At 32.5% G+C, this 14,872-nt stretch overlaps 1 protein-coding gene across 24 annotated transcripts in view; it reads left to right on the top strand.

The window, feature by feature from the left end:
• PTPRK (protein tyrosine phosphatase receptor type K) overlaps positions 1 to 14,872 on the top strand; it is a 565,022-nt gene that overhangs the window by 520,760 nt on the left and 29,390 nt on the right. For 8 of the 24 annotated variants that reach the window (XM_005551791.5, XM_074037021.1, XM_005551790.5 and 5 more), the window contains exons 15-16: positions 7,628 to 7,788; positions 13,978 to 14,162. In XM_005551791.5, coding sequence (XP_005551848.1) covers positions 7,628 to 7,788; positions 13,978 to 14,162 — 346 coding nt within the window. Of the gene's footprint in view, positions 1 to 551; positions 594 to 2,574; positions 2,605 to 7,627; positions 7,789 to 9,657; positions 9,694 to 11,659; positions 11,905 to 12,542; positions 12,904 to 13,977; positions 14,163 to 14,872 lie in introns of those variants that run through there. The other 16 variants (XM_074037018.1, XM_065543371.2, XM_065543373.2 and 13 more) reach the window with 7 other exon arrangements.

Here is a 14,872-nt window from a genome sequence, read left to right as displayed (position 1 = left end):
AGAGAGTAAATTGTTTTAATTGAACATTAATTTTTTATACTATATCAACCAATATCACCATCTTCTGGAATTACTTGAAAATATTAAGACCTACTGGAATTTAAACTGAGCTTTGCTCTGGAGACCAAAGTATATTCCTGATGAAAAGCCTTTCAAAGTACACAGTTTTTGTAATTTCAGCTGTTTTACATTATATAAAATGTCATAAATCTGTAAGGCATTGTCTTGGAAACTAATATAGCACTCTAATCTTTCCCATTGTGTATTTGGGATAATGCTACAATTTGGAAAGACTTTAAAAAAATCTTTATAAGCAAAAGTACAGTCCTAAAATAGTTTGGTGTATAGAAGTGGTTGTAATCAATGAATTCTATTGAAAAATATAATAAATGATGTTGCTTATAGTACATTAAATTATCCAGTTTACTATTATAGTTATTTTATACTTGAAATAAAGCATTAACATTATAGATAAGACTCATACTACATGTTTTAACGATTCCATCAGAGTTTATTTTAATATATTGCCTCTTTACGATTATCCCCTGGAGATATATATGTTGGAGAAGACACATCTGCATTAGAAACATTAGGTATGCATTATAGTGTTTTGTGTTAAATTAGCTACATACGTGCTTTCCCCAAATAGTGCTTTCTCTTGCTGTTGTCTCCCTCTGTGGTTGGAAAATACATCATATGTGAGGCAAAAGTTTTAAGTATTTTAGCAATAAAAATTTGCCAGTAAAGATCAATAAAAATCACCAAATGTAACCTTCAGACCTTATGTCTCTGTTTAGTTTAAATTTGTATTTGGAGACTTAAGTAAACAGTTTAGAGAGCAAATTTATCTAAACGTTGCTTAACAATGTTCTTCAGATTGGATATAAACATGAAAGTGACTTCTAATTATGTCCTCATATTCAGTTAGAATTGGGCTAAACTATTCAGTTTTATTTGAAAGCATTCATTTGTCTTGATAAACCTCCCTATCCAGGCCTCTGATTTAGCAATAATGAAAAAAAAATTGAAAAATAAACTTCCTAAAGTATGCTAAAACCATCACTAAGCAAGATTTTAGGGGAAGGTAAAATGCTCTGACAGCTCTCTAAAATTGTGTAATATGACAACTTGATTTTCTGGTTCATATATTAAATGGTTAAGTTAATGAGCCTCTCTATTAAAATATTTAACATTTGAGCTTTCATAATTATGCTTTGATTGTCTTTTGCTAGAAAGTATGTTAGGGCTTTTGCTTCTGTTCCTCACCATCACCTTTATATCCAGGAAAACCTACACTTTTATAGAGAGGTCAGGTTTCATTATTTAGATATGTTACCTTCTAATATATAGTATTTATATCTACATTACTTGAATTTCTTACTTAGCAAAGCAACTTTGTAATGACTTTTACTCATATGTACCGTGTGTCACACATGTAACATGTATGCTTTAACTACAAGTATGTTTATCATACATATAAAAAAGTATAGATATAGCAGCATTGCATTGGATATTATCATCAAGTATAGCTTAAAACTATTAATATAAAATGTTTCCCTTTTCATATATTAATTTATAATTAAAATAATGGAAAAACAAGTTACTTTAGTCTCTTATCTGCATTTTAGTGGGATAGTGTTAAGTTTGACTTTATCCCTCACTGGGATGAATATATGTAGATATATTTCTTGTGGGGAAAACAGTTCCATGTCTTTTTGGTTGTTTTGCAAAAGGATGGTGTGTAATTCAATTGAGTAAAGTTTTACAGCTAAGGATATATATAAAGTAAGTTTTTAGGCTAAGAAAAGGGATATTGCATCTTTCAAAACGCAATGTCATTTTTTTAATTTAATCGCTATTCAATTATTTCCAAATGTATGCCATTTTTCATTGGTTGTGTATTATATTTTACATGCACAGCATGAACACATTAATAACTCAAACATAAATTTGAAATTATGTTTCAATACAGTAAATGTTTGTGTATATTATGTTCACATGCATCTACTGTAGAAGTATCTTTGTGTATATATAGTATATGGTATATATGTATATTCACATAACATATGTATATACCTATGTACCATTAAGATATAATAACTTGTTTGTAGAAATTTAGGTGTTATTCTGTATATATGATATATTAATATGATAAATCTTTATGTTTTGTATCTAAAGAAAAATAATCTATATAGTACACAAGTTCTATGCACAGCTGTTCCATCTGTCACATATTTAGATGGTAATGGATATTATGCTTAACTGCATGTTGAAAATACACAATCCATTTAATTTTTCAATTTTTTGGCAATAAGAAATATCAGCATGTTATTTTTTCCAAATTATGTATTTCAAATTTTATTTTTAATTGCATATCTGTCTGTTTAATTGCATGGCAAAAAAACAATCTAACAATGCATGAGCAAATTGAAATGCAAAGCAAAAAAACATGAATTTTATTTTATTTTCTTTTATTTTTTAACGCACATTTTTCTGCTTTATTGAATGTGACAGAGTCACGCTTTTCATTCACCATTGCTTCTCTTTTTCCACTGTCTGTGATTTGCTTGCCAGGAGGAGCTACTATTCTTACTCCTACTACCTGTAAGTAGAAAATGGGTGATGTACAACTTTACATGTGTTAAGGATGCAGTATCCCTTTTCAAAAACAAAACAGAATGTTTGCAATTTTGGTGACATTAAAAAAAAGTTTTTTCAGACTCTAAAACTATAAACTTTATTACCTATTTTGCCAATCTTTTTAAAAAGGGATATTGTATTTCTGTTTGTCCAGCTACTTTTAATTTATTTATAATTTTCCATAAGTAGCTTTAGTCTAGAGCCAAAACATCATTTATTTACTAAAGTTAAACCTGTACCTTATCTTAGCAATATGACACTTCACTCATCTTGTAAAGAAGAGATAGTGGTTGTAACTCACAAATCACTATCTTTATGTAGCATCGTTATGTCTGACAAAATGAGCCAAATGGTGTATTTATGGAACACTCAAAATGCCTTCATAGGATGCAAATTAGTTCAGGTCTGCATGTGATAACATCTCTCTCTGTATTTCTAGGAATCCAGGATGGGTTATAACTTCAGAACATCTTTGGTCTGGCCATTAAGGCAATCACTGTGCTTTTGTTAAAGAAAAAAATAGTAGAAAAATCATGGTGTTGCAGCAACAAAGAAATAAAAATTATTTTTAGAGGAAAAAAATGAGTTCATTGTAACTTAAGTAGGACAAATGTTTCCTAAAACTAGAACCAAAAAAAACCTTTGTCAACTAGAAACTAGGAACAGATATAGGCACCACATTGCTCCTTTTCTCTTCCAAAGTCTGTAACTCTTCCGAGACTCAAGCATGGTTTGTTCATTTGGATAAGGATGGAGAAGATGGTCCATTCTATTTCCTGAGTCATTTTCAGCTTATCACCTAAGATGCCGGAGTAGTTTTTCATCCAAATCAAGGGAACATTACAGCAAGGCATTCTTGGACTTTGCTTGACCAGTATTTGATCCACCACCTTTCAAGGTTTAAAGATTGAAATTAAGTATGTTTGGGGCACATATCCCACAGCATTTAAATCACTAGGTAAATTTAAGCTAGCTTTACAATAAAACCTTTGTAACAGTCTCCATTCTCCATGACTATAACACAGTTCTGCCAACATTTTAAATATTATAAAAGTTTTGCTTCCTAAAATCTGCTAAACCAAGCAGCTGTACACTAACAGTGCTCCTAACTTATTGTGATGAATCATAATATCCTTGTTAAATTATGTTTGATGAAGCCAGAGATAATTAACTGTACCGTTTCATACAATGATGGAGCACTTTCCCCCTTTATGGCCCACCCATACATCCACCTGCAGAAGTTTATGCTGTTGGCTGCTTTGATAATGAAAGTCATTTGCACATCTGTCAAACTCAAAGTAGTTGCAAAATGAATTGCTTAACTGTTCTGAAGTGCACATTATATATGCTAGTTGCTCAGGAGGAGACAAAGCATCAAACATACTGGAATCAATAAGTATTTCATTATGAGACTGTCAATAGCTTAACATTAACCATTGATGCAGCTCTGATGTTAAAATGGGATTCCCTTTTTTGATGGATAGACAACATTTCTGTGTTCCAGACAATGTAACAGGTTATACTAATATTATTGTAGTACATAGGGTTACTGGCAATTTTAATCATAACTACAGAGATTATCACAGAGATATGCTTTTAAAGGCTGCTTAGCCATACCTAGTGATGCTTATCTGGATTAGAGGGGTTTTTAAAGATAAAAATAGATAAAAATCAGAGTAGAGCTTAAAAGAAAACCAGATATGATCTTTGAGCTAATGTTCATTGGCATTGTCATAGTAACTATCTGTTTTTGATCAAAACACTTAACACTGATGTTAATTTTTCTTTGTTTTAGAAGAGCCTGAATGAAAGCCTACCTCACAGGGTTGTTGTGAGGATTAAGGTATAAAAACCAAGCTGATAATTCATGGCTGGCAGATATTAACAAAGGTTATATTCCCCCATAATTTGTCAACTAATCTAGGTTTGTGAATCTGAGAAGTTAAAGTCCTTCATTGCATGAAAATTTAAACCTGTCATGTATTTAACAAATTCATTACTTCTTGTTTCTCTCCAATCATGAAATACATATAAATTACACATATTTTAAAGTAAAGCCTCAGGGTTTAAATTTGTCTTTTCTATTGACTTTGAACTGCCCATCTTCAAAATTTTAACATTATTTTGAATCCAAATTTCAGTTTGCTTTTTATTTCAGTGCTATTTTTATTCAATTCAGTCTCTCATATTTTTTGAGAAATGAATTTATTCTTCTTATCCTAGAAACAAAGATTGGAAGTTATTTCCTAAGGCAATTTTTGCTGTTTTAAAATTTACAAATGGCAAAATATTTTTTCTATATATTTTGCTGAAATTTATAACAACTAGTGTTCAACTGCTAGAGTAAGTAGTGGTGTATATTAACTAGTGTTCAACTGCTAGAGTAAGTAGTGGTGTATATTAACTAGTGTTCAACTGCTAGAGTAAGTAGTGGTGTATATTAACTAGTGTTCAACTGCTGGAGTAAGTAGTGCCACTTTGAAATGTGGCAATTTAAAAAGTGTAAGCAACCAGATACAGTGTAAGAGCTCAGGCTTTAGAACCAAGTCATTCTTCATTGCTTATTAGATAAATAACCTTGGGCAAGTTATTTAACTCCCCTGAGCCTCATTGAACTTATCTATACAATTAGAATCCTTGTGCCTTTTTCAGCAGATTGATCTGAGAATTGAGTTAACAAATGAAAAGTGCCAAGTACATAACAGGCCTAATTCATCAATTCAACAAGTATTTACTGAAGCCTGTTACATGCCAGACACAGAGTCAAGTGCCAAGGCTATGCAGATCATCCTTCTCTTTGTGGAGCACATAGTGGGGAAAACAATTGAAAGATATTCGCACTTTTCAATCAATAACACTCATTACAGGGGAAGAATGTGGTAGTATAGAAAATACCTAGCCTAACTTGAGAAAGGCTGTTTTAGAGTCAGTCATGCAAAACCTCCCTGATGAAGTGTCTGTTACACTGAGACAGAACAGATAGGAGTTAGCCAGATATTACAGTCAAAAAAATGTTGTAGGTTAAAGAACAAACATCCTGTATGATGGCCTAGCGGGAAGTTTGGAAAGTGAAAGTCCATAGGCTAAATGTGACCTTATGATGTTTCATGTGGCCCATACACTGTTTCAAAAAATAAAACCACTCGAAAAAATCAAGAAAATTAACATCAACAATCAGATTCATCATGACTTGTCTTAAAAAATAAATAAATAAATAAGCCAGAAGTTCAACACTGGGATCAAATACCAGTAGTCACTTAGGCAAGTTGCCCCTAAACTGCTTTCCGGTTCTTCATTATCCTTCCTTACAGTATCTTGCCACTGACAGCAGCACTCATTTATATTACCTGTCTGAAACCTACATATTCATAAAGGATTTTTACCCTCAAACCTAGAAAAAGATTAATAGCTCTTTGAATGTATAGCGCAAATGTTGCTAATAAATGATGGTGGTGATGGTGTAGTGGTAGTTATGTTGGTGGTGGTGATAGTTCTTGTTACACTTTGTTGTTCTTTTCTTATTACCAATACTGTGATTCTGTGATTATCGTTATTTATTATTTCTAAAATAGCCATCTCCATCCTCAAATCTTAGCTTATGACTATCTTAAACAACATAGTGTCAGATCTGCTGTGTACACGTGTCGTGTGTGTTGTGTATGTACCGCCTTGAGGCCAAGTAATATAATTCTCAGAGAAAAATATCCTACACCGGAGCAGTCCTCCAATTGCTAGATTTATGTTTTAAAGGAGAAGCCTTTATACATAAACTCAGTCTATTAAATGAGCCTTTGTAGTATTTGTAGTACATTTACTCTGGGTTGGATATTAATATGAGGATCAGAAGAAAATGGCTTAGCTTATAATCTAGTGGAGGACTGGTGTTCTTAAAACAACTAAAGAATATTTCCAAGGCAATATAAATTGCTGCCATAAACTTAGTAACACAATTTGCCTATTACAGGCTTTTAGAGTACCTTTATTTATATATAAATTTTCTTGTTAGTGTGATTTAAATATTTTATGTGCCTTTAATAGCCCTTTTTCTTGGATGTTTCATGTGTAACATTCACAAAGAACTAAAATATATTTTACATCCATGACATGTAAGATGAACGTGCCAATATTTGAGTAGTTCGTAATTCTAATGCTGTTATTAGCCAATCTCTTAAATCATATGCCTTTCTGCATTTATAAAGCATTGCTGTAGTTAGTTGATAGTATGTCATGTGGTTCTAATTAGAAAACACATTTTTAATATTTGACCATGTGAATATTCCAAGATGATAATTTGCGTATCTTTCCATACCATTTTTTAAAACTCTTCTCAGTACTTTTCTTACACAGTATATTATTTAATCCCATATATTCATGTGTACTTGAAATTTTCTAGCAGTGGTTTATTCTAAAAGTCTTCAGATTAGCTTCTGATTAATGCTGTAAATATATTGCTAAATATATTAATGCTACATATCGCATTTTTAATAATAGCACAGAGAATGAAGAATGGGACATGTCTTTGTTTTAATTTGGTGGCTACAGTAAAACAGATTTGAAAAGTTAGTCATGTTATTTCTAAAAGGAACTAAAAGTTGATCAAAAGAATTAATTACCCAGGAGGAATATCAAAACTTGGCTTTAGCTTAAATATTTATTGAATTACTCTAGTAAGGAGGTATTTATTTTGCTTTTAATAACTATAATTATATTTTATTATATTTAAGAGAATAAAATATAGGAAATGATGAGAGATTTGGGTTGACAGCTTGAATATTGAAATATGCATCTGACAAAATACTTTTATAGCAAGGAACAAATATAATTGTTTGAATGTCAAACTTAATTCCTGAAATTGTGACCAGTGCTTGGGGTTTCTAAACCATGTTTGTAACATTATCCTCGGGCTCACCTGAACTACTTATTGCTGGTGTTAACTCTCCTTCAAGCCTCAAACACTAAGGATTCCGTTTTGTACTTGCCTTGGCAGCAAACTTGCTAAAAAACGCAAAGATGCCATGGGGAATACCCGGCAGGAGATGACTCACATGGTGAATGCAATGGATCGAAGTTACGCTGATCAGAGCACTCTGCATGCAGAAGATCCTCTTTCCATCACCTTCATGGACCAACATAACTTTAGTCCAAGATGTAAGTTTTTCATTAAAGTTTTAATAAATGATGTTACGGCTCATTAAGTTCACTTTGAATTCTGCACATTACCTTTTGAATAATGAGAGAGAGTAAGGAAGTGAGGGGAGAAGCAGCTAGAAAGAAGAGAAAGAGATGGAGGATATTATGGAATTTACAAGAAGGGTTCTCATGAGGATTGATACTGGATTTAGTTTAACTTCAAACTCTATGAATTTTATTACTGTATCACAAGAGATATTCCAAACATATTCCACTCAGTCCATAGCACATGTCATTGCTTTAAGTGAAAATACATGATTGCCTACAAAAAGTTAGTTCATGTCAGAATTTGTAATTCTTTTTCCATTTGCATCTTCCTTTGTGTAAGATGAAAGTCTCTTTTGAGATAAGAGGAAACGGTAATTCTGGGAATTATTGGCATAGGTAAAATCATGCCATTAAAGTAGTATATTGTAGACTCCTGGAGAATTGCAATACTGAAAAGTTAACTCAGGGAAACGTTAGTCTACATGCTCTTAAGTATCTGCTGTGAAGTCCAAAAGTATACTTGAATTGGGGGATTTGCAAGGAACAGTGAAATTCATCCATCCATCTGTCTTGAAAATTCCTAATGTTGGTCTATGAAGGCACGGCTTTTAAAATATTTCCACTGAAGTACCGTTTAAAAGCAGATGACTTTAATAATTACCCCAGAATCAATATTACTGTTTATTTTCAAATTTCATATGAATGTTATATTCTGTTCTATAGTGCATCTGTTTAAGTTAATTAAGTTTAAGTGAAATTGCCTAACTTTGTTTCTTCAAATCCTCTAGTAAAATTGATGCTTGAAGCAGGCAAATCAGGTATATCTCTTGAGTATACTGGCCTTGTATAACTTGGGCCTTATGACATTTGGCTCAGATCTCAGAGATATGCACACCCCAATTTGGAAAACATGGGTATAAGCAAAGAAACAATAGAAGTATTATACAAACTATGAACATATACAAACTATGAACATATGTAGTAGTAAGATTGAAAAGAAAGTATTTGTAGGTTGTATGCTTGTATGTCTTTTCAGGGAGGGAAGGTTTTTTTTCTGAATTGTTCAGCTTGGTGAAATTTTTCGGTAACTATTGGATCTAAAATGAAGCCCATCATTTTCTATGTATATATGTATACCAAATTAGTAGTTAGGAATGCTGTACATGAGTCATTTTGGAATTTAGTTATAATCATGAAAGGGCCTTTCAGATCTATTTTATTTTTATTTCACTATAGATAAATGATGGAGAAAAACGTAAAATACTATTACTGTTGAAAGTAAGTTTTGCTGAAAATAAAGATGTATCATCTCCTTAACCACTTCATTTAATACTTAATCACTTAAGGGTTTGAAAGCATTCATGCTTCCCAAACTTGTCTATCTATTGCCTATGTTAGGACCTTATTTGAAAGTTTGAATTCCGCAGTGTAACTATAAATATCCACTTACGAACTTAGAGAAAGGATTAAATCTATTTCCCACAGCTAACTGAAAAAAAATTATTTGGAATGAATATGAGATAATTATTTCTTTAAATACCTTACACTTGATAGATCTAAAATACATGGTTTTTTTCCCTTAATTTTTGTAATGTCAGGTTGGATCTTCTGGCTTTTTAAATTAAACAGAGTTCTGAACTATAATTATAGATACACCTCTCTTGATGTTTAGATATAACGCAAGCTGGGAGAGAAAATTTTACATTTGCAGAATACAGTAATCTGAGAAAATTTAATGATTATATTTCTTTAAAAAGCATAAATCTATTTTAAAGAAAAAAGATTTTAAAAAACAATTTTAGAGCAATATATTCCTTCATGAGCTTTGTTTTCCTGCAGTGCCCAATGATCCACTTGTACCGACTGCTGTGTTAGGTGAGGCCCTAAATCTTTATCATCTTTTCATTGCATGGATGACACCTCCTTGCATGGGTTTGCCCACATACAGATTATTTACAGTGCAGGAGGCAGCTTGATTTTGAAAATAGCCGTAGTATTATCAAAGAGAGCAACTGTGTTCAACTCAATATCAGATCTAGTGGATTTCAAATTAGCAAAGCATGCTATTTAATGTATTCTTTAATTCTTGATTGTTAGATGTGGAGCAGTAGTACAATGGCCCTTAATATATAACTAATATTAACATGTCAAAATTAGCAGAATGAAGCCAAATGCATACATCTCAGGGTCCAGTGTTGCTTGAATAACTAGTTTATATGTAAAAGTCTACCTAATGGAAAGGAATGTTTCTAAATCCTCCTAATTTATAACCACAAAAGAACAAATTTACAAGTGAACATTAGGATTATGTGCATTTGCTTTAGCTTTTGTCTTTATTAAGACTATTATAATGTAGGTAAAATTGCTAAAATCTTGATGTGGGGTTTGACATTCTACATGAACTTTATCTGATAAGTAGTGTTACCTTTCAAGAAATTTAGAACAAGCTACTTGGGTTACCACTGTATAACATCTAATACAACTGCTATTGCTAATGACAATTAAGGCTTTTACAGATGTAAAATTATATTATTTTTTAAATCTACCTATATATTGAAGAATGGAATGGGTTTCATTCCACTTTGTACCCTATTCCTTGACTAATTATACACCAATGATTAGTAACCAGCTTGCCTATATGTTCACAGGTTCCATATCAATTTTACCAGTGTTTCTAGTTAAGCTTTAACCAAAGAAATAGGGAAATTATCAGATAAATATATCTTGTAAATTCCCAAATGTCATGTTTGTTATTTAATATTTCTTGTGAACATAAAACTTTAACTCATATTTTATGCTTGTATTTTTGTTATCCATACAATCAATGTTAAATTGAATTTTTTAAAATATTTTGGAACAACACAACTAACTCAGGTAGAATATACCTCTCATTCACTAAAATAAATATTTAAAATTATAATTTTATAATTACTATGAAGGATATATATTCTTAAATAATCTGAAAAGTCAGTGTTCTTCATCTCTACTTGCACTCTCCCTTTGATGTCCACCAATAATGGTTAAGAAGTGAACTGGGGATTTGCCCCAGGGAGTGATCTGATCACACAGGGAGGAGCCATAAATGATGATCACTGGGGATCATTAAGGAGACATCAGATGCCTCCGAAAATGTCATCTTCTGCTAAGCACTGTAGAATGCTGTCAGTATAAAGTTAATAAATTTCAATTAAAAATATTGATAACTAATTGGAAAAAATTAGTTGCTTCAATGCTAAGTTTCATTACAATAATTTTCTACACATATGTAAAGTCCAAGTCTCATTCCTCCTGTAGATTTACAATATGAACTCATAAAAATACCTTACATCTTTGTTTTCCCATCTGTAAAACAGTATAATAATTCCTACCATACCTTTTTCACAGGATTTTATTATAAAGAGAAAATTAGATCATGTGTATGAGTTTTATAAACTATAAATAATTATTATAATAATTTTTCCTGTGAAAAAGGATTTTCATGTTTAAGGAAAGTCAGATTTAACACAATAGAGTCATGAAGTCTAGTTATATAAACATTCATTATACATTTTTTTAAATTTTGAAAGTCAAGCTGGTTTTAAAAATATATTGGCATTCTTTAAAAGCTAACTATCTCTTTAATCATATTAGATGTAGAAATGATATGTTGTATTTTTCATCATTCTTAGGATTGTGGTCTTTAGAGTTTTGCATCCAATCGTTTTTGTATTTATAATGCAGTTTCTGAAATCACTTCAAATATTGTTTAATGCTAATGCTTACTGATTTAAAAGGGCTTAGAAACTTTTCATATTGACTAATATTTTTGGTTTTTGTGTTTTACTGCTTCATTGGGTTTAAGTTCCTATAACAGGTAAGTGTATTGCAAAGAACTCTAGAAAACCTTTCAATCAAGGATGTATTTCAAGTTATTATTCTTAAATGTATAATAAGGATAATGATTAGTACATGTACCATCACTACTAGTCACATTATTAGGTGGTTTAATGAGGCAGAAATGTATTGAGATTAATAATGCATATGTGATGATTTTAAAGACCTTACTGCTCATTGTACTACTGTATTAAAGTTTAATGCAAAACAAAAGGCACTGTCTATTTTATATTAGGACACAATCATCTGTAAGATTTGGAATATGGGTGAATTCTGTGTTTCTCACTAAGCCTTTTTCAATTGTAAATATTCTGCTACTCCAGCAGGTAAAAGTGAGCTCTGGGGCTGCTCCACTGAGCCCTGGCTACCTTCCTCCAGCTTGAGTGATTGCATTTTGCCTCTCTGATGTTATCTGTTCTCTTTACTTTTCATCCTTAACTGTATATTCTGCAGCAGTGCCCAAATCAGTTGCTTCTGAATTTAATTTTTCTGGGGAGATGTATTTATTCTTTATGTCGGTCTGTTGATTGTAATATTTTAATAGAAGTAGATCCATTGACTTCGGTCTCATATTGACAATAGGAAACTCATGAATCATGTTTATTAGCCAATGTTTTTGTGTAGAGGGGTGGGAAAAATCTGAGTAAAAGACATGAATTCACTTAGGTGGTTAGGTCACAACAGAATCTATCAGGGATTTTTTGATTCAATGTGGTATTTTTAGGAATGAATGCAAAAAATAAGCATTCAGCTTAATAAGAGGGAGTAAAGATAAATGCAATCAAGCTAAATTACAGAGGCACACAAATCTGATTGTAGGGTTCTTTTTTTTTTTTTTCCCCCTTCTCCAGGAAGAAAAAATGTTTATCATGGGGACAACAATTCATTTTTTGCCATATCCTATTTGTAGAGTTGGTGATAGAACAGGCAAATGTACTAGCACTTGAAATATGTTTATCTGTTAATTAAATATCGTTCTCTACAGTATGCATTATCGTTAAAAAAAAAAAAAAAAAAGTTCCCCTAAGAGTGTATTTTCTCTTCTGTTAATGAGTATGACGGTATAATGCTTTTCAAAGTAACACCCCTTAAAACATTTGTTTTTTTTTTTTTTAATTGGTAAGTTTAAATGTGATAAATATGAGCATGCTTCTCATTGTAATGTTTAGTACTTTGGTCATTAAAATACTGTTTATTCTTCATAGGCAAAAATGTTCTTGTTCTTTTCTTCTTATGACAGAAAAAGAATTTAAAGTTTCTTTTCTTTTAAAGCTAATGACACAATTGGGAAGGGACTTACACTTAATTGTGGGTGGTCAGGGATTCAGTTGACTTTTTAATTCATTCATTGGAATGTTTATTGAGTGACTTATGCATCAGGCACTAGGAATAGAAAGAAAAATATTCTGTCTCTGTACTCTGTGTTTGGAATTTAGTGAGGAAAATAGCCAAGTAAATAAATGATCAAAATATAGATTAAGTGAAATGACATGTAAAAATGAATAAGAGGTCATGGGAACATAAAGAAGGAGCATTGTAACTCAACCTGGAGGGGCCAGAAAAGACTTCCAGGGGAGGAACCCACATTTTGCTCCAGAAGCACACCCTGCTTTCTCTCACAGCGTGGCCAGGAGACTCAGAATATGTTTGCAATAAAAACAATAATAGTAATAAGTCAAGGTGGCAGAGGTTGAATATAAATGCACGTGTAGTCTGGCTAGCAGACAGAGTGGCATCAGGGGTGATCATGTGGAATGCCCATGTTTCCTAGTGCAGAGTGTGCTATGGTAAGAAGCCTCAGAGAATAGGGCCACAAGAACAAGAAGAGCAGCCCTTTGGGGATGGGCCACCTAGATCGGGTGTCTCTGAGGGAGGTTGGGATATGGGTGGGAAGGAGTTTGATCAACTTAATCGACCATGAAAATACCCCTCCACTTGACAGCTGGGTCCTCTGGTCCCACTCTATACTGCTATGACTGCAGATACAAGAAAAAGAACTCAGCAAAATTTCCCACTTAAGCTTTTAAAAGAAGGTCTATCAGATGCCTTCCTGCATCTCACAGGATCTGTTTTCTTGCTGATCCACACATAATATACTCTCACCTCAAACCTTGAGTTTTGTCTTTGGGGATACTGCCTAGGCCTATACTGTATGATATTTCTTTCCCAGAATTCCTCTTATTATCAAAAAGATCTTAAGGTCTTAAAATCCTCATTGCATAGATATATATATTAAACAAGATAACTTTGTTTCTTTTTTAACTTCTGAAATCTGAAAAATGCCAGATGAGAACCACAGTGCTACAGCAGAGTCCAGTCGCCTTCTAGACGTACCTCGCTACCTCTGTGAGGGGACGGAATCCCCTTACCAGACAGGACAGCTGCATCCAGCCATCAGGGTAGCTGATTTACTGCAACACATTAATCTCATGAAGACATCAGACAGCTATGGGTTCAAAGAGGAATATGAGGTGAATAAGTTTCGATACTGTATTGAATTTGATTTTTAACTAGGATACTCAGTGGAATTTAATCTTTTTTCCCGTCTTTAACACAACAAGGAGGGGATTGCTCTGTAGGCTCTCTAATCTAGTGTTTATCATGGGAATGGGAAGGGAATGGGGAAAAAGCACTTCCCAGAGATATATCTGAGTCTAAATTTATTACAAGAATCTTTAATGTTGGATTCCATAATTTATTTTACTATGGCATTAAAAAATACTTTGTGTATCTTCTCATGCAAAAATCAAGTAGCAATACACTTTGGTTCCCATTGTTCCATTACAGATTCTATCATTTGAATGAATCAAGTAGCAGGTACTTCTCTGCCTCTTCATTTGTTGACCTTATGATTGAGAAATCAAATGAAGCTTTGTGCTCTAAATGTACTACTTGCCACTCTCAGGTTAATTTTATGGATTATTGGTTGAGGGTGGCTGAGAAAAAAAATAGAGCACTGCAAATCTGGTAAACAACACTGAGAAGCTGAAAGAAGGCAGTGGGAAATATTTCTTCCAACCTTATTTCCCCTTCCTACTCAAACCAAAATACCAGGACTTATCTTACAAAGGCAGTGATTTAAAACCAAACATTCCAACTAATGTAATATAGCAAAAGGGAAATAGTTCCTTTGCCACCCTTCACTTACTGAGAAATACCAATCTGGGGCATGGAAGGAAGC

The sequence above is a fragment of the Macaca fascicularis genome, chromosome 4 (assembly GCF_037993035.2).
Source record: "Macaca fascicularis isolate 582-1 chromosome 4, T2T-MFA8v1.1".
NCBI lineage: Eukaryota > Metazoa > Chordata > Mammalia > Primates > Cercopithecidae > Macaca > Macaca fascicularis.
This window is presented reverse-complemented; position numbering and strand designations above follow the sequence as displayed.